Below are 25,721 nucleotides of genomic sequence, written 5' to 3' on the forward strand. Positions count from 1 at the left end.
AACACCGCGTTGCCATCGAGTTCGATGTCAGTCACTCGTGAAACGTGAAACTAGTTGAAAGTTTTAAGGCTTCTCTTCTCTTCTGGAGAGAGCTCTTGTTTTTAAATCTGTCATCAGATTCGCGTGTGTTTTATCCTTATTTCCGCGCGTGATATCACCAGACTCTTCGCAGTTTTTGTATCATCCTTCTCATGAATGAGTGTCTAGAGACTAGTTAGTGCGGAGTTTCCTGCATCAAACTTTAGTAAGAACATTTGAACTTGTTGATCTGAAAGAAGAAAGTTAAGAACAAAATGATCATCTTCTCGATTTGAAAAATCGAAGGTTGCCCACAAAGTTCTTTTACTCTCCCAGCAATTCTTCTTTTCCTACTCTTCTATGTACCTTTTTCAAGGCTAGTCAACATATACGTCCTCGAATCTTTCCAAAGATTGCCACAAATTGATAGAAGGTTATATTTTTTGGTCGCCGCACGTCGTTTGTCGATACAGTTTATTCGTTGTGCAGCAAAATGAGTAATTCTATTTTCAAACTTGTTCCAGTGCCTTCCAAAACATAAAACAGACAAAAATAATGATGAAAAACCGAGCAGAATTCCTCATTTCCGGAGGTCTAAGCAGGCTTGATTCCATGCGCGGATATTATTCGTTCGCAACGACCGCGAGATACGTACGAAGCTGAGAAAAGTTCTGTCGAAAATAGTTCAAATTCATATCGAAGTTTCCTCCATGAAGATATCTCTATTTCGAGATTTGATTTCCTGAGAATAACCACTGAATTGCGTTATCAATTTAGACCCTAGTGTCCGGTGATTGCCGAATTGAGAGGATATTGATCGTGTCCCTTGATTTGATCTTTTTCATCGGCGGTATAAGCAAAAGATAGGGGAGAGGTATTTTTGTGCAGGTGTCCTTGATCTTGCGAGCACCTTGGTGCCTATTCCCTTTGATATTATGCACAAATCTCGTCTCACGCGCCGGCTGTCTTTCCAAATATGCCGAACGAGGAGAGATGCTCGTGTAAATCCGTGTCGCGATCGATGCCAAATTGGAAACACCCTTGTGTGTCCTTTCCGAGTGTGTGCGCGCGTGTGTGGCGTTTTCGCGGGTGATTCCATCCTCGCAAGCTGTCACGGAGTCATATGCATGTGTATAAATCTATATGCGTATACTATTTCTAAAGCGATTCGCCGAAGATGATATCCCGCAGGGCTGAATAGACCGAGGCTTGCAAAATATACAGAAAAAAAATTTAAGGTCGCCAATATCCGGTTGCAGGATTCCTCCCCGATGTGAAGAAAACGGTTTACATGAGATCGCATACTAAAGGAGGAGGAGGAGGAGGAGGAGACGAAAGGGACGGGAAGGAAGTAAGGATGAGAGCTACAAAAAAATCACTCGTCGCTGAAGGGATGGAGCGAAAGAACTCATCAGGCCCGAGGTCAAAGTTCGCCAGTTGCTTGACCCTGAAAATATTTTTTTTCGTCTCCATCGTCGTAAACTTCCGGCTTAATTACGCAACAGGTTCGTTCAGCACGTATTACTAGATTTCATATTTCGTCTGCTAGTGTAAATATATCGAGTACGAGCGTCTCGTATCTCAGCAAAACAATAGGACAATAACGAAAAGCGCAGTATTGTTGAAAGGCGTGCGATAGGGCGAGGAGCCGAGTGTCTCGTGTGCAGATGCTACTTCCTCCTCCATCCTGCAGTGCATTTCCTCCGGTTCGCTTCCCATTCACAGCATCGTTAGCATTTAGGATCGTGAGATCTGGGTCTTCCCTATATTCCGCGTGTCTCATAATTTCAACCGCGAACGCACACTCACGATATGTTGCGAAAATATCTTCTAAGGAGCAATATAATTCGAGATTAGAGATTATCTCAATATTCATTCAAGCCGAGCAGCTGTTTCGCACTCGCACGTCGTATCGTTCAATCATTGTTTTCCACGTGCGTTAACGCTAATTAGCATAATGCCCTTGTCAAGATGTTTCATCTTGATTGATACACTTTTATACGGTTATAAGGTTATACGGGCAGATTAAAATTTTAATTTTCTAAGCCAGTGGAGCACATTCTCCGAGTGAACCTGACATTTTTCCTAGTAATTAAATCACAGATTACATTATTTTCCAAGCCATTTGAATATATATGTAAGAAAGTATGTTTTACTAATTGAAACCTTTATTTTACATTAAAATGTGTCTCCTCTCTCGTTAATGTGTACCCAAAAATCTGGTCTACTACTCGGTAGTCAAGAACTCGCTGAAAATGAATATTACATCGGTAAATATGATACCGCGAGAATATTTAGGATGCAGGCCCCAAACCGTATATTCGTGTATGTTGTTCGTGAAGTCTCGTCGCTCCGTGTCGTTTCATTATTCAATTCAGAAGTCAGCGAGTCGCCGGGCAACAAATATTTTACCAAAGTTGCGAGCTTGAGCTTTCCTTCGGTGAATATCTGTATACGTGAATACAAGCGTATATGTAAACGGATTTATATACAAAAATGTACATGCAGGAGAATACGATAGACACAAGCGGCGACGAGGAGATCGTCGATTTTGCTGGTCTTCGGGAGCCACGCGGCGGAGCAGCTTTCCTAGTTATTTTGAAGAGAGGGCAAGTGCGAAACAGAAAGCTAAGGAATGAGAGGAATAGAGAGAATAGCGTGGAGAAAAAAATAAGGAAAAAAGAAAGAGAGTTTGGGTAAGTCGCTGCAAGACACGTTCGACGATGCATTCGTGGATTTTATACGCGATACAGCCGTGCTATTCCTTTGTATAAACTGAACAACACAAGAGAAGAGATATCGAGGTTTGTATTTGTATATACGCCACATGAATACAGTTGGAGGGTGGGAGGCTAACAGCGAGAATTCAGAGGATTTCGAGCAAAGAGAGGGAGAAAAGGCATGTTCGGCCTTGGCCCACATTTCGTAAAAGCTCTCTCTCTCTCTCTTTCACGCTCTTTCGCTCTCTTCGGCAAAGCTCGCTCGAGTAAATATCGGGATGGCATACGTTAGCGCGTATGTCGGTAGAGTGAGAGAGCCACCTTTACATGCACGGAGAACTGTATAATCGAGCGCTTTCGTATGGGTACACTGGTGGAACTCCCAGCGAGCTTTCAACCCACAAACCCGAACGGGAAAGCAGTATGCGCTCGTAAAAAAAGATATTCCAAAGAAATATTACAAAAGGACAATCAACGCTTGAATAATTAATTAACGCCGTTGGCTTTCCTTCCCTGTATCAGCACACCGGCTGTGGGCAGCTAATCGAGGTGTTAAATAAAACATTACGAATACGGACCCACTGGCCCGGCATTACCAACGACAAACCGGTTCGTTTGATTCAAGTACGTTTTATTTCGACTCGAAAAATGTCTAATTGATTAGAGTTCAACTCTTTCGATATTATATAACGAAGACTTTTCGCGGTTCGTTGCTTATTGCTGAATGTTGAAAACAAATATTCATATGCGTCCCTTCTCTGGTATCACCAATGATATAACTCTTATCGTCAATAGTTTTCATATTTATTTTTCAACACAATGTTCATATTTTATGGAATTTCATATACTTTTGCTTTTTGCTGTCACCAATTACTTTACTTTGGCAAATATCATTCGAATTTTTTCATGTCAAATATCATTTTTAAATGAAATAATGTTTGATGGAATTAGTTTGTATTGTATAATTATAACGTAAGATTCGCAGCTGCTGAAATTTAAATTTTCATGAAGTCGGGCACGAAATAATAGCTCATTGAAAGCATATTCATTGGAAAAGGTATGAAACGACTTTCACTAAATTCGATCAAATAAATGCCGTGAAACATTTTTCACAAACGCTCGTTTATCGAGTTATTCGGGTTCTACTTGACCAATTTCACACGCGTTTGATTGGGAACTTGTGACTTTTTCGTTACTATTATCATGATGAATATTCATAGTATTTAACAGCAATTATAATTTATATGCGGGCGGTTTGGCCTGCATTGACTGGTAATGTTGTCTGACTGGATTAATAATCAACTTTTCTATGGTAGTGGAAAGAGTGGGCAAAAGCGAGTGGGCCATTTTTTCAAATCGAATTTCTTGCAAAGCTAACGAAAAAAAATGAAACGAGTTGTTCCGCGAGGAATAAAAGAAAACCGGCAATGAAAGGTCGCGCGTGGCTGAACGCGAAAGGACTTTGGGGTGGTCGTTCCACGGGGGCACCGCCTCTGTAAGAACTCTACTGTGTATTTGACTCGGTTTTTCAAGACTCCGAGGATCGCCTCGAGAGATCGAATGAGCGATATAAGAAAGGGGGCTCAGTGCCCGAATAAATTTTCTTACCGATATCATCACGTCCGAGAGATCTTAACGCGTCGAAGAAAAAAGAAAAATATGAAGAAAGAAAACAACGGTGTACGATGACATCGGCGCAGAAGGTTGTCTGACCCTGAACGTTCCTATGAACCCTTTACCACTTTCGACTCTTTCCTAGATTCTCGATTTTATCTCTACCCGAGGACGAAGCTCCGAACAGCGACAATACCGTTTCCATATTTTGTGCCGCTACTTTCCTCCATAAGCCGAGATACGAGATTCAATCTAATCAACAGGCGAAATTATTTGTGCCGTTCAACTATTTTTCATTGAAATATCACAATTACGATTGCAGCTTGTCAATTTTATCCGGTTGGAGAGTACCTCAAATTCGTGAGGGTACCGGAAAACTTGGCTGTCGGAGATCGAGTTCTCACCCTTGAGGTTCATCCGAGGAGCCATTTGACGATTATTCCGGTTGACAAGGTCTGCTTATTCATAATAAAATCACTCATCTGTCAGAAGTCCCCAAACTTTAATAACCATATACCGAAATGAGATAATTCCTTAATTATATTTCAAGTTTTGTTATCATTTGGAGGCTGCAGGGTCGTTCACGTTTGTTATCATTTAAGCACGTACTCAACAACATTATGGTATCGTATTGTATACGTGACATGGCATTTCAGGAAGAGGATGCTCGATATTTCACGCACAAGGATTTGAATTCGACTCACGTCGCAGTTACTCTGTCTCAAACACTGGAGGATCTCGTCGACTCGGAGACGCCGAGAAATTTATTGAAATTTCGTTTCGTTTGCGATTATTCAGCCGGCGCTGATACGCTGGTAATTCATTACTAATCATTTATAATCCATTTTTTTCGTCCAGGAATTTGTAGTGAGAATACGATGGTGCCTGCAAACTTTTTTTTATTTCATATTTTTTTGGTTTATACGATAATTAATCGGTGACAAGAACAACGCTCACAGCACAACTCGTGACAAAACTTTGAGGCATTATGTCCTCACAGAAACTATTCGGCGTTGACAAAAAATTGACAAAATTTAAAGGTTTTAACAACTTTTTCAAATCTTATTGCAAATCGCATTTGACGGATTAAGATTTAATAATACGACAGGCCCTACCGATACAACAATACTTAACGGCTGCACGAACAAACGGACATTCTTGGACAGGACGAGACAGAAATCCGTCAGGAAGATTTTCCGTGAGTAAAACGTTCCAATGCAATATTAAGTTATTTATTTGGTTTCGGGTGGGGCGGTGTATTTAGGCGAACGAATATCGATTTACGCTGCATGCCATCCGCAGCCGGAAGTGATGTGGCACGTGCACGTTTTCTCGCTCTCGCACATGTGCAAACGAACGTTAAAGAGCTCTCGGTCGTCATGCAATTCATTCTCGAATTCAATTAGATTTTTTTCCGCAAAGTCATCAATTTAATCGCGGGCCATGAGTGATGAATGATTCCGATAAAAAGTTTTATCTTCTCCACCAAATTCGTATAGCAAGGAATAGAATTTGCTGATTGAAACGGCGGTTGTTAACGGTTCGATTCCTCATGACCAAATTGCAGTTCGACCAGCGGTTCGTTCGAAATTCTCGTTTTGTAAGTGAGCACATAAAAAGCAAATTCGCCATTCGCTTGATGAATCAACGCAAACGTCGACTGAACTTTACCCCACTGTTTATATAGGAGTATTTTTAGGAGTATATTTATTTCGGAAAATAAAAGTCATCGAATTCGTTTAGATATTGCTCAATCGAGAAAGTCCAAAATTCGCTTATCTTCAGTATATTTTGAGAAAGTGCAGGCTGAGTCTCATCGGAAATACAATGCGAGCAACATGCACATTTCTCTTATTTACTTTCCGTCCATGTACGCAAGAACACGGTAGAGTATTAGATACTTTCCAAGGGAAGCACGAACGTGACGGCCTCGTACTATATGATCGACGGAAAAATCTTGAGAAAAAAGTCCCTTTTTTCCCCGAGAGCGTGACCGTCTCGTAGACCGTTGGAATAAACTGCAGCAATAATCTTGGCAAATGCAGTTTCGAGTACGTTGACTGCGTGTTACATCGCGTGCACTTCTCAACGGTATACGCCAATAGCACTCGCTCTTTTTTCCATTGATTATGAAGCATCCTTATTATCCACGTGATTATAGTACGGAGATTGTACGAGATGAAGGAGATCAAGTCAGGGAGATAAGTTTTATTCGTCTCTCGTTTTCTAAAGTTATGCAGGTTTCTCGAGCTTGACTTAGCACATCGCTACACCACTTTTCCGAGAACACGATATTTTTTCAGGTCTTTCACATGAAAAAGTGACGATCGAAACGATTCGACAATATTTCAGTTCAAAAAATTTCTCCTCTAGCCTGGCAATTGTCTCAGGTCACAGAAACTATGCACTGGAAAAGTGCTTTCCGACCGATAATTATTCATACGAGATTTTCAAATGTACGATCAGGTGTCTTCTCACCTTTCGGTAACGGTCTACGTGGAAGACGTTAACGATCATGCGCCGCAGTTCATCGGAGCGCCTTACCACGTGACGGTTGATGAATTCACGCCGACCGGTGAGTAAAAATGCATAAATATTGAAGTGTGATTTCTATTTATTTGCACAGGGCCGTTTCCATTGAATGTATGATTTTCAAATGTGGACATGCAGAAAAGTATATTCGCATAGCGTGCTGTTTGCATGAATATGCAACGGCGCGCATATACAGAGCTGAGGAACGAGGAACGAATTGCTTCCTGGAGTAGTTTGCCGGAGGACTGGCCGGAGCTCATAGCGACCATCAAACTAAACTTCACACAGAATATATACCACGCGTTGTTATATTAATGTGTGCGTGTGTGTGTGCGTGTGTGTAATATGAATATGGGAAGTTTATATGTGACTATATCGTTGACACGTTTGTGGGAATGATGTTGCAGGTCTGACGATATTCCGTGGTATTCATGCCTCCGACGGTGACAAGCCAGATACTCCGAACAGCGACGTCCACTACGCGATAGTGAAAGGAAACGAGGATGGCAAATTTTCCCTTGAATCCGGCCACAGGACGGCATTGATTTTACGCAAACCCCTGGACTACGATACCGGCGATCGACAATTTTCTCTCGTCGTAACAGCCACCGTGAGTCTCTATAGTTCTCATTAATTCCTGGCAAAATTTTATTCCTTCTATATCTCGAAACATCAGATGATGGATTTGGAATAAATTTGGATGACGCTTCGAATCGTCGTATATTCTTCTTCTCCTCCTAATTGATTGGATAAATTCACTTTGGGGCTCTCATGTGTACATGCCGCTAGCCCGTATAAGAAGGATGCATTTGAGCGCAAGATAGAATTGTAGTTTCTGTACAATTTCCGAGCTGAGCTCCCCACAGCGGAGTAAAAGTCGACGCGGAGCGGTAAGAGAGCTTACGAATTTCCGATGCAGTCTCCATTCGCCCGTGAAAGCGTAGTACAGAGAGTAGTCTCCCTTGCTTACCGGAGCTTCCGCGTGTATACATGGAGAAGTGCATGAGTGCTGGGCGCTCGCTCGATAGATCTTCGTTGCGATCGATGTCTTCGTCGCTGCACCGCGGCTCGACCCTGAGAAGGATATACACTTTGGCAAAGTGATTTCGAGTCGGTTCCCGTACGATCGTCTGTGAGCTTCGACACGATAGATACGTTAAGAAATGTAAGAACAAATGCGCGGCAAAAGGATGAGTGTGGAGAGTGGGAGATAACCCGGTGTTCGGGTCGTGCGAGGCCCTTCGACAGTACGACGCGAGGTCTTGTGATAAATACACGCATTATCGTAATTATTCTGGTTGAGTTATTTTATTAAACCCTGGTTCCTATATTGAAGTTCTCAAGTTTATAAGACTCTTACAATCTCAGAAGTGGGATATGAACAATTAAAACGTACAAAAAAAAAAAAAAAACTTAAAAAGGAACACGAGACCTTGGAATTCGCGGCGTGGGAGAAAACGAAAACGTGTTTCAAAATTACGGTGTTGATTACGGTGTGCGAGAGTAAGAATATTGTAGCGAAACGGGCGTGGCAATCTCGGCTAATTCGCGTATAATTTCGACTCGAATTTTATCGTAATTTTTGAAAACGTGTTTCTTTTCCTTTCCGAAGCATCGGGTAACGGGAAGAAAGATCCCAGTCCAACGGAAGTGACTGTGGAAAAACAACAATTAAATATTGGGAAAAGTTCATTTTTAGTGAGATCACAAGCTGAGAACGGATGGTCAGCGACAAAATTTCAACGGTGATTGAATATAGAAAAGGTGAATTTCTTTTGGTGCGATCACAAAGCTGGGAACGGACAGCCAGCGAGGAAATTTTGGTGATTCAATCCATGTGAAGCGAAGGCTAAGGAAAATCGCCTTTATTGTTACGATTGAACATTCGAAAACTGTGTTGAGCATAACGACGAACTCAGAATCACACGATCGGTGGCATGATCTCCGATCTACCATAGCGGTTTTATTTACGTTCTTCGAGAGACTTCGAATTATTTTGGATACTCCCGCTCGTAGAACAAGAGATAGGAAATAGAAGGACACACGAATTCTGGCGAATCGTGCATGTGAGTGATCGACCAGAATACGTCGAATACGTCGGTAGGTGCGTGTGAGTAGCGTCTCCGTGTTCGTAAACGTACCAAGATAGTCGGTGTGTACATTCGTGAATATTGTGGACAATAACTGTATACCAGTGTGCTTCTATCGACCAGCCTTACATATATCTCAAAACAGTGAACGACGGATAATTCAAAGTTATCGGGAGATAAATATTCATCGACATAAAATGAAGGAACCAAACGAGTTTACAGTTCCTCAGTTAAAGGCGAAACTCCAGAAACGCGGGCTCTCATCAGCTGGTTCGAAAATTGAACTGATTGCCCGTTTACAGGAAAATGACCCATCCGGGGAATGGAGACAAGAGTCGGAGGAATCAGTGAGCTCGGGGGAATCATCGCACCAACATGACCCGGTATGTAATACACCGACGGCAGACGCACAGAGAGAACTCGATTTGTTAAGGCGCGAACGCGACCTTATGCAGCGAGAACTCGAGCTCGCACGACGAGAGCTCGAGCTACTTCGAAGGGGGAATTCTCCAGCAAGCGTGGAAGGGCAATCAAAAGTCAATATTAAATCGCTTTCGGATCTAATAAGCGAATTTAACGGGACACAAAATACTTTTTCGAATTGGGTAAAACAGCTGCAACTATTGAAGAACTCATATGACTTGGACGACCATTCTAGCCGGATTTTGGTGGGGTCAAGGCTTAAAGGGAAGGCACTCGACTGGTTCCATTCGAAGCCCGAACACATTGAGATGAGTCTTGATCAATTGCTGGAGGAAATGCGAACAATGTTCGATCATCGGCCAAATAAAGTCGCGTTACGCCGACAATTTGAGAATAGAATCTGGAAGAGTGGGGAGACTTTCAATGACTATCACCATGACAAGATTATACTAGCTAATCGCGTAGGAATACCACAAGATGAGATAGTTGATTATGTAATTGATGGGATTCCAGACCCACGACTTCAAGACCAAGCCAGAATGCAAAAATTTGATGACACGACCTCGATACTAGAAGCTTTCGAGAAAATTGCACTTCGTCCGTTCAAGGGAGACGGGAAAAGTGGTAGCAGACATGATAATAACTACAGGACGGGTCAAAAACAATCATCGATGGTGCCCGGTACAAGCAGAAACGTACGCGGAGAAACAGCGGACCAGCGCTCAACACCGAAGTGTTTCCACTGCCAGAAGGAGGGGCATTTGAAGCCTCAATGTCCCGAGCTTCCGAAGAAAGAAGTTTTCTGTTTTGTTTGTGACCAACCCGGCCATTTTGCGCGAGACTGCCCCCATAAGCCTTCTCAAATCAGTAACGTTTGTCCAGCACCCAGTGAAGACGATGAGTATCACAGAAACATCCTTTATACTGTGTATCCTAACGGGGGAAAAGAGCGAATCGAGTTGTTGACATTGTTAGACACTGGGAGTCCTATCAGTTTCGTTAAATTGAAATATATCCCAGGCGATGTAATAGAGGTTACGGATGATCAAACTAGTAAATTTAAAGGAATTAATAATAGCAACTTAGTCGTTCTCGGTTCGGTCTGTCTCGATATTGAGATGAATGGAGAGTCGCGAAAAGCCAAATTAATGATTGTTCCTGATTTCACCATGGTATCTTCGGTAATTCTAGGTCGCGATATTTTAAAGATGTTCGGTCTTAGTTTGAAGGGAGAGAATACCGAGTATGAAACTGAAATTGCTAACATCGCTAATATTGATATCTCGTCATCTGGTGATGACCCTAGGGATCAGTTGGAAATAAATTCCGCACTTCCGATCGATGTACAAAAAAAAGTCGAACGACTATTCGAAGAAAGATATTTGATGCCTGAACGACCCGAGGTACCATTGGTGAAGACGGAATTCTCTCTGTCTCTAACTAGCGCTCAACCGTTTCGGTTCGCGCCTCGCAGGTTATCGTATGTTGAAAAAGAGCAAGTACGCGAAATTGTAAACAGACTGCTCGAGAGAGGGATTGTTAGGCCTAGCGAGTCGGAATACGCTTCTCCCATTGTGCTCGTGAAAAAGAAAAACGGTGAGACAAGGATGTGTGTCGACTATCGCGCGTTAAACAAAGTTACCGCTCGAGATAATTACCCCCTCCCACTGATCGAGGATCAACTCGATGTTCTGCAAGGAAAACAGTATTTTACAATGCTTGATTTAAAAGACGGGTTCCATCATATAAACGTCGCTAACGATTCGATTAAATACACCGCATTTGTTACCCCTTTGGGCCAATATGAATATGTGAAAATGCCCTTTGGACTCAAGGGTGCGCCGACCATGTTTCAGAGATGGATTAACCAAGTATTGCGAAAATTTATCGAGCGAGGCGATATAATTGTATACCTTGACGACTTTATGATCGCGACAGAATCGGTCGAGCAAAATCTAAATATACTCGGAGAAGTCTTTGAAACGCTTGTGGCTAATAAATTGGAACTTCGCGTTGATAAATGTCGATTCTTATTCACCACGGTCGAATATTTAGGCTACAGAGTGTCAAACGAGGGGATTAGCCCAACTGATGATGGAATCGCCGCGATTCAAAGATACCCAGTACCGAGAGATACCCGAGGCGTGAGGAGCTTTTTGGGCATGGCTTCGTATTTCCGGAAGTTTGTCAACGGGTTCTCGCTCATAGCAAAACCTCTGCACGAACTTTGTAAAAAAAATGTAACGTTTCGATTTGGAGAAATCGAACTAAAAGCGTTCGAAATGCTGAAAGAAAAACTCGTTCAAGCACCAATCTTAGCGATTTATAGCCCTCGCGACGAAACCGAGCTACATTGCGACGGTAGCTCTCGTGGTTATGGTAGCGTTCTGTTTCAACGGAAATCAGACAACAATCTACATCCTGTGTTCTATTTTTCGAAGCTTACGAGTGAAGCCGAAAGCAAGTATCATAGCTTTGAATTGGAAACCCTTGCGATTATTTACTCGTTGCGAAGATTCCGAATCTACCTACATGGAATCAAATTTAAAATAATAACGGATTGCAATTCTCTGAAAATGACCCTCAATAAAAAAGAAATTAACCAAAGAATCGCTAGATGGGCCTTGGAATTAGAGAATTTCGATTACGAAGTCGAACATCGCGCGGGAAATAGAATGCAGCATGTGGATGCGCTTAGCCGTGCGACAAACGTGTTGGTGGTCGAAGATAATCCGTTCGAAGTGAATCTCGCTGCAAGTCAAGGGCGTGACCCGGTTATTAAAGACTTGAAAGAGCTACTAGAAAAAACCGAACACCAGCATTTCGAAATGAGAAATGGCCTGGTGTACCGTAAGGAAGGGCAGGAGTTGATGTTTTATGTTCCACAAGGAATGATCACGCATGTTATACGGAAATGTCATGACGAGGTAGGACACTTATCAGTAGAGAAGACGTGTGGTGCAATAAAGTCTACGTATTGGTTTCCAAAAATGAAAGAAAAAGTGAAAGCATATATTCAAGACTGCCTCAAATGCATTGCGTTTAATCCGGTCACGGGAAAGACGGAGGGATTTTTACACAGCATTCCGAAAGGAAATGTACCCTTTACAACGATACACATCGATTATTATGGACCGATTGAAAAAGCACGACTGATTAAGCGCCACCTCCTCGTCGTGATAGACTCGTTTACGAAATTTGTAAAGCTCTATGCGACAAAAACCACAGCGACTACCGAGACGATTAAATATCTGAAACGCTATTTTACTGACTACAGTCCGCCGAAATGCATTATCTCCGATCGGGGAACGAGTTTCACTTCCCACGAGTTTGGCGAGTTCATTAGAGAAAATAATATCAAACATATTGAAATTGCAACTGCGTCTCCACAGGCCAACGGGCAGGTCGAGCGCGTAAATCGCGTATTAGGACCGATGTTAGGAAAACTAATCGACAATGACTCAGGACGCTACTGGTATAAGGTTCTAGATCAAGTAGAATACGCGCTCAATAATTCGATTAACAAATCAACCGGTGAAACCCCGGCAAAGCTTCTATTTGGTATGAACCAACGTGGAAAAATCCAAGACGCGATAAAAGAATATGTTGAAGACACGATAGTGAACAAGACACGCGATTTCGATGCATTACGAGAAAAAGCTGCCGAAAAAATAATGAAATCACAAAAATATAATGAAAAAAACGCTGATAAAGGGCGTAAGGAAGCACACCGATATAAAGTTGACGACTTTGTCATGGTGAAAAACTTCGAGAGCGCACCAGGCGTGCCTCATAAATTGATTCCGAGATTCAAGGGACCCTACCGCGTTATAAAGGTTTTACGTAATGACCGCTATGTCATTGCTGATGTAGAGAACCATCAGGTTACCCAAAAGCCGTACTGTGGTACCTGGGAGGCTAAAAATATGCGACCCTGGTGTTCTCAAGGAGATTTTGACACTGACGAGATCGAATGTATAAGCGATTGATCACTGAAAACGAGTAAAAAGGGAAACGATAAACGAAAGAGATTTTGACACTGCCATCTACGCTATGAAAATAAATTTAAGTTTATAATGTAATACATAATTGACGCCCGAGACGGACGTGTGTCAGGAGAGGCCGAACTGTGAGCTTCGACACGATAGATACGTTAAGAAATGTAAGAACAAATGCGCGGCAAAAGGATGAGTGTGGAGAGTGGGAGATAACCCGGTGTTCGGGTCGTGCGAGGCCCTTCGACAGTACGACGCGAGGTCTTGTGATAAATACACGCATTATCGTAATTATTCTGGTTGAGTTATTTTATTAAACCCTGGTTCCTATATTGAAGTTCTCAAGTTTATAAGACTCTTACACGTCACTGTCAAGATCGAGCTCGAGCACCGGAATAGCTCCAAGTTACTCTGAAACGGAGAAGGAGAGAGAGAAGACCATAAACGAACGCGGGAGTCTTCGGTCCAACGGAACTTGTCGACATTCCCTTTCCATCTTTCTCTTTCTCTCCCGTTCTCTATTATTCCTCATACCGGAGTTGGTCTCACTTGATTATTTTCCATGAGAATAGAATTTCAATTGAGATCCGAAAGTGCCCTTGGTTGAGGGAGCGTCAACTTTGTCATACAGAGTCGCACGGGAAAAATCCAAATTTTCATATACGTATATAGTAACTTTAAGTAGATTTTATTCATACTTCTGTATTGATAGAATGTGACTCGCGTGCATGCGCGTTCTTCTCACGATTTCTTTTGACATCGGTACAGGATCGCGGAACACCGGCAAGGACTACCAGCACCACGGTCACTGTCGACGTCGTCGATAACGACGATCTTGGTCCAAAGTTCACTCAGAACGTCTACAAGACGAAGATTTATGAATCTTTCCCAGCTTCGGTGAGAAATTCGTCTTCCAAGTTTTCCCTTCTTTTTTTCTCTTTCTTTCTTTTTTTTTTCATCGAATTGTTGATACCGGAATTCAACGAAAGTATTTTACTAGAAAAAAAGATTGATTATTCTTTGAAAATGGTGCCTGAAAAAGCTGCTCGTCGTTTGCCTTCCAGAAAAATCCGATTCACAAAGAGATCTACATGGACACACCGATTCATGCCGCGGATCAGGATCGCGATATCAATTCACCGATCAAATACGAGATCACATCGGGCAATGATCGTGGACTTTTTCACATAGACCGATACAACGGCACTCTCTATCTCGAGCGCGACATTGATCTGGACGCCGAGAAAAATTTGCCGAACAATACGTTCGTCTTGCACGTACACGCGTCGCAGACGGACAATCCGTTGAAATTCGCGACGGCTAAATTAGAGATCAAAGTGTTGGATCTGAATGACAATCTGCCAGAGTTCGAAGTGGATTTTTACAATATAAGTATCGTGGAAAATTTGCCAAACGGTTTCAGCGTGCTGCAAGTTGTAGCGCAGGATATCGACCAGGGAGACAATGCGGAGTTCACGTACGACCTTGAGGACCCATCGGGGGCGTTTTTTGTGGACCCGAAAAGCGGTTGGCTGACGGTGCGCGATGAGACTGTTTTGGATCGCGAAAAAACGGCATTTTTACGAATGAGAGTAATCGCGGTGGAGAAGACACCGAGTGTCATTTATCTTGGTAGAAACGAGAGTTCTTCGGTCCAAGTGGAAGTTACGTTGCTCGACGCGAATGACAACAATCCGACTTTCTTACCGAGCAACGTTTACGAATTCGTTACGCAGAGCGACGCCAAAATTGGTACCGTACTCGGACAGGTTCACGCTCACGACACAGATCAGGGCAGAAACGGCATTGTCAAGTATGGAATTCAACGGACCGGCAATTCGTCTGCCCGCGTACCGTTCGCGGTCGATCAACGTAGTGGCGTCATCACCGTCGCGAGGAGCCCGATTATCGAGGGACGACACGCGATATTTGTCGAAGCCGCGGATCAACCGGCGAATCCCAGTGAAAGGAGATTCTCCCTTGCCGTCGTCACGGTCGACGTCTTCCGCTCCGACGGTATTATTCTTACGTACCGCAGTAATAACACTAATAATAATCATTGCTCGTATATGTTCTTGTGAAACTATCAACAAGTTCGATCATCACCTCCCGTCACAATTACCATCCAGCTCCATCCGTGCTCTCTTTCTCTCTTCCCCGCTTCCCCTCCCTTTGCCTCACTTCCTGCTTATAAATTCTTTGTACTTCCATTTTCTTGGAACGCCATTTTACGTACATAGAATCTTTCCGTACTTCCGCAGACAGTCGAGTTTACGAGCCGGATTTCATCGGTTCTCCCTACGAATTCTGGGTCGGTGCGAACGTACCAATTGGCACGAGCGTCGGCCAAGTTAGAATAAACGATGCTGCGGCTAAGAAGAGTAACTTAATTTACGATCTTCTGCACAGTTATCACGAGGGAGGTGAGTTTCAATCAACGTACAGAGATATATTTATTGGCTCAACGATTATATCAAATCGTATTTCACCGGACGTTGAGAATCGATAAAATTTAAATTGGCATATCGTAGCCATTTCATTTTATGATAAATTCGCTTTCATTGTTAATTTTAATGATATTTACGACTCTGATTACTGCCGTCAGCGTTGTCGATATGAATGGGAATAATGTCGGAGTAAATTAGTTTGAATCGATGCTGTTTGTACTGACAACGATAAACACTTTCAGTCCCGTTCGCGGTCGAAGAAAAATCCGGAACTATAACCGTCGTCGACGAAATTGAACGTTACGATCGTTCTAGCTACGATTTCGAGGCAGTTGTCACCGATGAAAGGGAGCTCACTCTTGTTACCAACGTTTCGATACACGTCGTCGATCCCAACGACCAAAGAGACCTATTCACCAAGTAAGTGAAACTCTGAAACTCCTTGTCTCCACGCATACAATACGACGTCCGAGTACGGGGGTGTAACGACGACGCGATGAGCTTATGACACATTTAACTACCGTGTAGGCACTCCGCTACGCTTCGGTGACATGAAAAGTGAAATTTCTCGGACACAGAAGCGCGCTTTCGATGATGAGGAAGAGTCCTCGTAACTCGCTCGCGATTTTGTGTTTTGATGATCTATGCACGACTTTTTTACCGGATAAATTTCTTGTGTAAATATTTTTTCAAAAGTCTCTTAGTATGAAAAAATTCGATATATAAAATTTCGAAACTAGCCTGAACGCAGTTTTGAGCTATACACGAGAGCAGAGAAAACGCCAGTTTTGGAATTGCAGCTTTATTCATGTTCCACGATCCCTGTGATACTTTGTGTAATTTACAACAATATTATTTTCACGCGCGGCTACAACAATTTAATCCTCTATCGAAAATTCTACAGAGGCACGACGAGAGCTCCTTTGCTGTTCCACGTTCGGGAGAACGCAGTAGGAGCGTCGATCGGTCAAGTTGTCCCAAGCAATGGAACGAACGGAACAAAAAATATTCATTTTCTCATAGCCAATCAGCGAGACGTACCGGACATAGCGATAGCGGACGATGGTACTCTTTATACGCTTCGAGGTCTCGATCGTGAGAACAGACAAAACTTTAGTATCACCGTCATTGCTGAGACTGCTCGAGATCTGGGAGTATTTCAAGTGAGCTTTGAACATTATTTTTCGGAGTGTCCAAAAAAAAATGTGTAAAATAGTTGATCGCGAATGAATAATTTACTTGCTTCGTGCTTTAAATATTCATGTTTATTTATTTCCAAAGGTAACGATAGTAGTGGACGACGAAAACGACAATGCTCCCATATTCGATGCTCCTTTGTACGAGGGTCACGTGGAGGAGAACAGTCCTTCGGGAACCGAAGTGATTCTGAAGAATCCCATTTCAACTCACGACCCGGACGAGGAAATCAACCGAGGAAACTACAGTATGATCCTCGAGGGCCCTGGAAGCGATTGTTTCGCCGTTGAGTCAGCTACTGGACGTCTTTTTGTCGAAACGAGGAACGCGTGCGAGATACTCGACCGAGAGGAAAAGAGACTTTACAATCTCCAGCTAATTGTCAACGACGGTGGTAAGTGAAAGTCTCCATTTATTATCGACACATAATCGCCCGAGACTCATTCGTACGCAAGAATCCGTACGCAACTCCTATAAAACAACTCGGTCCCTTGCTGCTGCGCTGTGCTGCGAGCATATGAAAATTAAATAAAATAACTGGTTACACCTTACGTTCATTTCTCTCATTCACCATTTCTCTTTCGTTTTTTTACGCGCTCGGGCACAATCGGACAGCAGCGTGTTCCTAAGTCCGTTCACCCGGCAAGACAAATGTTATGCTCGACTTATTGTGGCGTGAATGCCTCCAGCCCGTGACAAGCTCTCGCAGTTTACTTGCAGCGTTTTTTTTATCGAAAAGAATTTCGTGACAAAGTTTTTGTGAGGGAACGATTAGTAAGAAGTTATCGACACGATCATAAAATTTATCATAAAATGTTTTTTTCGTTACCCGACGTCATTTGGGTCGTCAAAATTGAAAAAGAATAGTAAAAACGAACACACATTTTTATGGGATGTTAATTCTTTCGATGAATTACGAAGCCCATTCGATTCTCTGGTACGCTTTCCTTGACTCGAATTACATTTTATACTTATTTCTTATTTCGAAAAAAAAAAAAAAAACAGTAAATCCACCAAATCGAGTACCAATGACGATAGAGATCGAGGATGTGAATGACAATTCGCCAACTTTCTCGCAAATGATCGTTCTCCCGGATCATGGAATCTACGTGACAAAGGATCCGAGCATCCTCAACAATCGAGAAATCTGGTCGAGCATTGACGCATCCACGTACGAAAGGACGAGTCAGGAAAACGCAAAACATCACGAGAACGAGATGAAAAATGAGGATCGTTCGCCGCTGGTATTTGTGCCGGAAAATGTAACGATTGGTACCGTGATAATTCGTTTGCTGGCCGAGGACAAGGACGAGACTGGCAGGAGCACAGATGCCGACAATGCATCGAGCGGGGCGATAACGTACGGCATCTCGACGGACGAGCGATCCATCGAAGGAAAGGACGACTCGGATAGCGGCGGAGCAACGGAGGAGGCGGAGAAGGTTAAATCGAATTCCGATTCCAAGCCCTACTTCGTCATTGGCTCAAGGTCGGGCGAGATCACGGTTGCACGTGGGTTGGATGCTGGTCGACAAATTCGTCTACTGGTGACAGCCACGGACTCGGGTAACCTCACGGATCATTTGTCAATAAGAATTTTCATCGAAGATCTCAATGATCATCCACCAGTTTTTCAAAAATCCTGGTACGCTTTTGACGTTCCGGAAGGAGAATACAGTTCTCACGAGATCGGTAAGATCGTCGCGATAGACGCCGATCTGGGTAGAAACGCCAATGTGAGTTACGCCATCGAGCAAAAAACTACAGAGTCCGATTTATCAAGGCTGACATTCGCGATCGGTCGTTACGACGGCTCCTTGACGGTGAGCGGTAATCTTGATCGGGAATCTCGCGATACCTACAATTTTTGCGTTGTCGCTACTGACAATGGTCAACCCACGATGACGGCTAGAGTAGACGTTGAAATTAGTGTCCTCGACGTTAATGACAATGCTCCCAAGTTTTACGGCTACTCGGAGATTGGTTTGATCAACGGTAAGAGCGACGAGGATGGATTGATCGTTCCGATTTATTACGCTTCCATACCCGAGGATAGTCCGGTTGGTAGCATCGTCACCAAAGTATATGCCAACGACACGGATTTCGTCGGCAACGGAAATGGTTTAATACTCTTCGACATTGCACGAACTATCGGGGAGAAGCAGCATTTGACGATCGACGGAAAAGACGGCCTCGTGACGATCATCGCCGATCTCGATTACGAGAAGCAATCGTTGTACAATTTGACAATCACAGCGCGAGATTTGGGATCCCCGAGCTTGACCTCAACAGCCATTTTGTACGTTAGGGTGCTCGACGTCGAAGAGCCGATCGAGAAGCTCGATATCGGAGAAGAAGAAAAGCCAGTTTTTCAGCATCGTTATTACGAAGTTGAAATCGAAGAGAACACACTCGTACCGACTAAGCTCTTGCAACTTAACGTCTCCGAGAGATACAACAAGGACAGAATACGCTACTCGATAGTCGCCAACGACATCGAAACCCAAGATCGTTTCAGCATCGATCCCGTTGACGGAGCTCTCTATCTTCTAAAAAGTGTCGACCGCGAGATCGAGGATTTTTACGAGATCAAGGTCAAAGTCGAGAGAGTCAATAAAACTGGAAGGGGCATGGGACCGGTGATGATATATCCGATACCGGATGAGAAGCTCGGCGGTTTGGCCAACAACGAGGCCAAGATCGTCGTCAGGATCAAAGACACCAACGACAATGCGCCACGATTCAAGAGCAAAGGTCGTCCGTTCCTAGCTGCTGTTCCAACTTCCGTCCCGTATGGTTACGAGATCATTAAGGTCGAGGTCAGTATGCGTATCCGAGGCAATTTCACTCAATTTTATTTCTCCTCGTCACTTTTTTACCATATTTATTTGTATATAACGCTCATTAACATGAAAACATTTTTCGATAAACACGGACGAAAGAGCAAGGCCAATTAGAGGGATTCGCTTCCTTTTCCATAATATCGAGAAAATTTCTTTTGCTTTAGGGAATGAAAATGAAGCTTATGAGCTTATAGGATTAAACGAGAGTTTCTCCCTCCGAGATTGTAGCATTATACACAACACAATGCATCATTCGTATACGTATTCGTCGCGCGCATGCTCCTACGTAGATGAGCTTCCGTAGCCGTATAGCGTGATAATAAGATCGCACGCGAAGGACACGCGGAGAGTATCAAAGATGAGGCAGCATAGTTTTATGCATTGCAGGCCGAGGATCCGGACGCTGGAATAAACGGTGAGATTCGCTACCAGATTCTTGGCCGAGAAGATGCGCCGCGATTCGCCATTGACCCACTTAGTGGTCAAGTGCGATCTGTTGGGAGTTTTTCGCGGGACGCCGGTCGAGTTTTCGGCTTCGATGTCAAGGCCACCGACAGACGAGGTGCTGAGAATGGTCGCAGTAGCATTGCCAACGTTTTCGTAAGTTTTTACTTCTGTACATGGATACAACAGTGTACTGAAACCATAGTCTCCGTTGCATATGTGTACCCACATAAAATCCCCGATTGTTGGCTCCGAACGTGGCTTTCTCGTCCTCGAATTTTGTGCCCCTCTCATTGGATGCGGCGACGCCGAATGGATTATTTTTTCAGTCGACTCATTCTCCCTTTCCATCTATTGCAGGTGTACGTCCTTGACGATCACAAGCAAGTGGTGATGGTGATGGGCAAGAAACCAACGGACATTGAGACCCAAGTGGAAGAGATTACGACGTAAGTTTTACGAATCCTCCTTAAAAATCGTTCATTTTATTCAATTTCTGTAACGATTTTCAATTTTTTGTTTTTATCTCATTATACAGCGCTTTGCGAAACGTAACGGGACTCGATGTACGAGTTAGGAAACTGGAGCCCCACATAGAAAAAAATCTCATCGATGCTGAGTCGTAAGTTAAAATCTCTATTATTCGTAAGAATAAAACTCGGTCAAAGGGAGATACGAAATTCTTGATTGTACCTCATATTTTCCGTTTTTATTTATTTATTCTTTCTACAGTACTGACATGTATCTGTACGCGGTTGATCCGGATTTGAACGTCATGATAGATATGGAAACTTTGCAAAAGTAAGTATAAAAACTTTTTATTATCATGGCCCTCTGTTCCGTTGTCCTGCGAAGCTGTTCTGGTCAACTGTGGACAGCTGAGGAAAGAGTATCTCGATGCATAAGAGTGTCGTCGTACCCGGGGATACAGAAGTTTGCAAACGTCGTACTTTTTCATCCTTTTTTTTAGTATTTTCATGAAATCTTCCAAGTTTATCAATTCCCACGTGTAGCTATGTTTACCGTTCTTTTATGAGTTCAGCTCTACCGTTGAAAATAATCAGTTCGAAAAGATTATTCTCCTTTTTTCGAGATATAAAAAATCCAAACAATTCCAATTGAGGGTTAACAGTATTTCTGCCAATGCCATGACCAAATATTACTTGGAAAGAAGTTGGGATATCGGAGATATGCAAACACAGGGATTCGGCCGCTTCAAACGTTTTTCATGCCACACTCCCCCGCCGTTTTTTTTTTTTTTTAATAAACGAGAAAAAATGATATTCCAGTGTATTCCGCACAAAGAAATTGGAGTTGAAGGATGAACTGGAGAGATACCGAATGCTCGAGATTGCTAGCAGCACGCCGAGGCGAGCTAACAATCGTTATTTACTCTCGACTTTGGAGGTTGGCGTGGTCGTTCTAGGATGCGTTGTTTTCGTCGGCGCACTCGTAACTGCTCTATGCGTCACCTGCGTACGTAGAAATAAACGGTAAGGGACTTTATCTTGATCAGCCAAAAGTTGACGAACTCTTGTCAGTCGAAAAACTGAGGCTGGCGAGGTATGAAAAAACCATTAACGATTCTTGTAACTCAATACTTTTCTAATAGTTTCGGTCGGTCGCGTTTATTTTTCAACGAAACATTTGGCTCTTTTTAAAATGAATCGCATATTTCGACAGTTCCATGGAGAACGAAGGCGAGAATATTTTCCATCCAAGAAAGCTTTTCTTTGAAGAATCAGTAAAGAGAAAGGCTCGATATCTCGGAACTATTTACCTCCGTTCCTTTCTTATTTTTCGTTTGTATACAAGCGTCACGAATCTTATTTCCTCAGTAAGTTTATGAATATTTGCAGTAAACCGCTACAAAGTGCAACGGTATATTGTGGCAAAGCAAACATGCTTTACATTTCAATCGTTAGGAGCATTCGTTTCCTTTCTTTTTTCTCATGTATCCCAATTTTTTTTTCTCTCATTTGTAATATTCAATGTTTCAGAATTCAGATCCAAATGAATGGAAGATCGGAGTAATTATTCTTCCATTTTTTACGACAAAAAATCAATTTTTCAATAACCCAATTTCTTAAACAAAAGAAAGCACTTGTCGCATTGATGAATGTAAGCGTGAAAAGCCTATCGATTTTTCATAAACCGACCCTGCATGTGTATCTATGTAGCGTAACGATGTACATAATACAGTATGTACAAGGCTCTACTCGCCGCGGAGTTCATATTTCGCTAACTGTTTCGCGTGCCTTAGCCGCAATCTCGGATGAAGATCGAAAAATCGATACTAAACTTTCCGTTGCTTTTTTTCACTCTGGAATTTTCAATCATCCACAGTTTGCGAACAAAGTTGCGCCGACTGCGAATTTAATGGTAAGGAAGCGGGGGGGGGAGGGGGGGGGAGGTACAAATAGTTGCACGAGTAGGAAATACCGAAAATTTTATTTTCCTTCCATCGATATTTTTTCGTCGACTCAACAACTCGAGCCAATTTCGAACGTCAATTATAATATGGGATGGTTCAGTAACGTATCTTAATTCGGAGAGAAAACGAAGTGTGGCATTTACAAATTTGTATCAGGCGACATCGATTAAGGCGTTCCGGAATATACGGTGCAAGTGGCCCAATTGGTTTTACGCTCACCGAGCCAAACGCCTCGCTACGCAAAGGGCCACCGTTATTCCCAACGTTCGTCGACGGTCTTCGATACGATCCTGAACCGTTTGCTAACGAAATGACGACCCGAAGGCTCAGTCAATTTGAGCACGAGCCCAGCTGTGTCCGTCATCATCATCGAGGGTGCGTCGCACAATTTTGCTGTTAATATATTCTCTCTCTCTCTCTTGATACATTATTCGCAATAATATTCGCTGTGATAAATGCAGCGGGGTTGAATGAAAAGGCTTTTTCATTCCGCGCTGATCTTTGAACGTTTTAATGATATATCACATAAATTCAGCGGAAGAATTGAATTATCAGCTATTGAGATTCAACTCGGGTTAAGTAATGGTTACATCTGATGCTTAATTTTATTGAAATTGAATTGAACGGTGCAGAACGCGCTGCTGCAGCGACGTAGGGAATGGAAAGCGTACCGCGAGATCGGTCACCGGTGATGGTAGCGTCACCGCTGCTGCTGCCGCCGTTGGAGGATGTTTGGAGGCTTCCGCAACTTCGCTACACTCGAGCGGACAAGATTCCGGAATTGTAGCGCGAGCCTGTCACTGCAGTCACTCCTCGAGTCCTTCCAGTGGCGACAGTAGCAAGTGCGTACTTGACCTTTACCCGAAGTTAATTGTGAGAGGTTGGGAGAGCCGCGTCGATGGGTAGATTTGTAAAAGACTCTTGAAGAAGAATTCTCTTCTAGTTCAACTTTAATTTTAGTGATGCGGTATCGAAAAATTGAGATATTTTTTTTTTCTTTTCAATACCGACGCAGTTCAAGGTCTCGATAAAGCTATTTCGCGTCAGCGTCATCCTTATCGGTTTACGAACAATTTTTGGGAAATATATTTTCATTCCAGTGGCTACGAGGACTCGCTCAAGTCGCTCCACCGCAGCGGTGCGAGCAACGAGCTCTCACGGGGCCACGAGCTTCACGCTACGGGAAACGATCTTCAGCAACAGTTAACGAGCATCACAGGCAGCGGTAACAGCAACACTGTTGGGCGTAGGCATCGTCTCCACTCTTTTACCAACTTCGAGAGCAGCATGTATCCTCGGGAAAGTACGACCCTTCAACGCGAAACGCGGTACCGGAGCAACACCGAAAAAAGAAAGCGGGCGATCAGCGCCAGCAATAATTCCTTGTCGTACGATAAGAGCTTGCACGAAGGGTACAACGTCAGTCGTACTTTGATACGAGATCGTGCCAACACCGTCACCAAACTGCCAAACAACGAGGACAATCCCGATAGTTTACAGGGTCAGCGTTATACTTATGGATGACAGATGGTCATGAAGAATCATTGAAGATTAGCATAAAGCATCGCACTCGTTCAAGGCAAATTAAATCAACGTCAATCCTTTGTTTTTAGGACCCGCTGGCTCCAGTCATACTTTGTATTGGTGATGAAGCTTTAACGATCCTCGAATCGTGCTAATTCAACGTCTACTCACCCATGGTGCTCAACATTGAACAATCAATTTTTTATGATGGCAGACCGCGTTAGAAGAACGGACTAGGTTAAGGGCGTATACCGAGTATATGTGTACAAAAAGAAATGGAAAACGCAGAGAGAAAGGAAGAGGTTGTTGAAACTGATGTAGAGGAGAGTGGAAGGAAAAATAATGATCCGCGATCTGGCAGATCGATGATGACTTGTATGATTCGTGTTACCATAAAGCAAAAAATGATTCTCGTAGAACGATTATCTTGCAACACGTGCATGATCATCGTGTATTTATAATTGTAAAAAAGTAATAATGTAAATTATGTAGCTATGCGCATCATCGTGAAAAAAATTAATTTATCATATTGATGTATACTCGTATAAATATATATTTACCTGTAAATTTATAAATAAAAATTCAGAGTAGCGTGAGTATACGTACGAATATGTTCGGATGCTCGAATAAATTCAATTTTCTCGTACCCTCTCGAGACATTCCACCAAGAAACTCTATAATTTCAAGATTAAAAGTTGCGGTTTGCGCGGAGGAGGTTTTAAAAGCAACTGTCCCTGACATCGCGAGAGCTAATAGGGCGGCTCTAGGTATGTAGTACTGTTGTACCGAGGCCAACGGTAGCCGAAAGCCGAGAAAGAGGAATAAACCCTCGTCCATAGAATAGAAACAATCGGGCAATTGGAGCAAGCCGAGCATTTAAGGATGATTCATTTGGTCCGACGGTGGTGGTCTTTTCGACGCTCTATAAACGAGAGACGCCTTGCCCATTTACATATTAGCAATGGACTCAAACGGTTTCGTATTTTTCATAAGCCTAACAGCCCTGACCGGCGGCCCTTTCTGTTACTTCTTTCCGGCACTCTCGACCCTTGCGCTTTTCCTTTCATTCTCATTTCAGCTTTCCCGCTCTGTCTCTCCTCCACCTCTTCCTCCTCGTGTTCCCTTCGCCCCCTGGCTCTTTTGCTCGTTCGTCCTTGCTCTCGATCTTGCTCCAGTTCCCACTCTCGTTCAATCTACTTCTCTCTTTTCATCCCCTCAAATACAGGCGAAAGCTCGAATCGTGACTGGGCCTTTGCTCGCCGTACGCTTCTCACTCTTACGCGTTTAATTATCAGACTATCAAGGTCGCTTTCCGTTCTCACAAAAACCCTCAAACCATCTTCAAAACTACTGCTTGATCGTATCGCTCTACGAAGGAACAAGCACGATGGAAAACTTTCGTGGTGATAAATCTCCCATTTCTATCCAACAAAATCGTGG

At 43.1% G+C, this 25,721-nt stretch overlaps 1 protein-coding gene across 1 annotated transcript; it reads left to right on the forward strand.

Annotated features, from left to right (window-relative positions):
- On the forward strand, positions 1-24,892 carry Cad89D (cadherin-89D). The gene is made up of 22 exons (XM_043422317.1): positions 1-213; positions 1,278-1,523; positions 4,675-4,805; positions 5,009-5,167; positions 6,819-6,927; positions 7,292-7,494; positions 14,161-14,289; positions 14,457-15,408; positions 15,654-15,815; positions 16,082-16,259; positions 16,744-17,002; positions 17,121-17,430; positions 18,042-19,855; positions 20,267-20,479; positions 20,684-20,772; positions 20,862-20,945; positions 21,056-21,124; positions 21,613-21,816; positions 22,914-23,132; positions 23,390-23,599; positions 23,858-24,258; positions 24,371-24,892. Exons 1-22 carry the CDS (start codon positions 192-194, stop codon positions 24,403-24,405), a joined length of 6,198 nt encoding a protein of 2,065 aa, XP_043278252.1. The 5' UTR covers positions 1-191; the 3' UTR covers positions 24,406-24,892.
- The last annotated feature ends 829 nt before the right edge of the window (positions 24,893-25,721 follow it).

The sequence above is a fragment of the Venturia canescens genome, chromosome 1 (genome assembly GCF_019457755.1).
Source record: "Venturia canescens isolate UGA chromosome 1, ASM1945775v1, whole genome shotgun sequence".
Classification (NCBI taxonomy): domain Eukaryota; kingdom Metazoa; phylum Arthropoda; class Insecta; order Hymenoptera; family Ichneumonidae; genus Venturia; species Venturia canescens.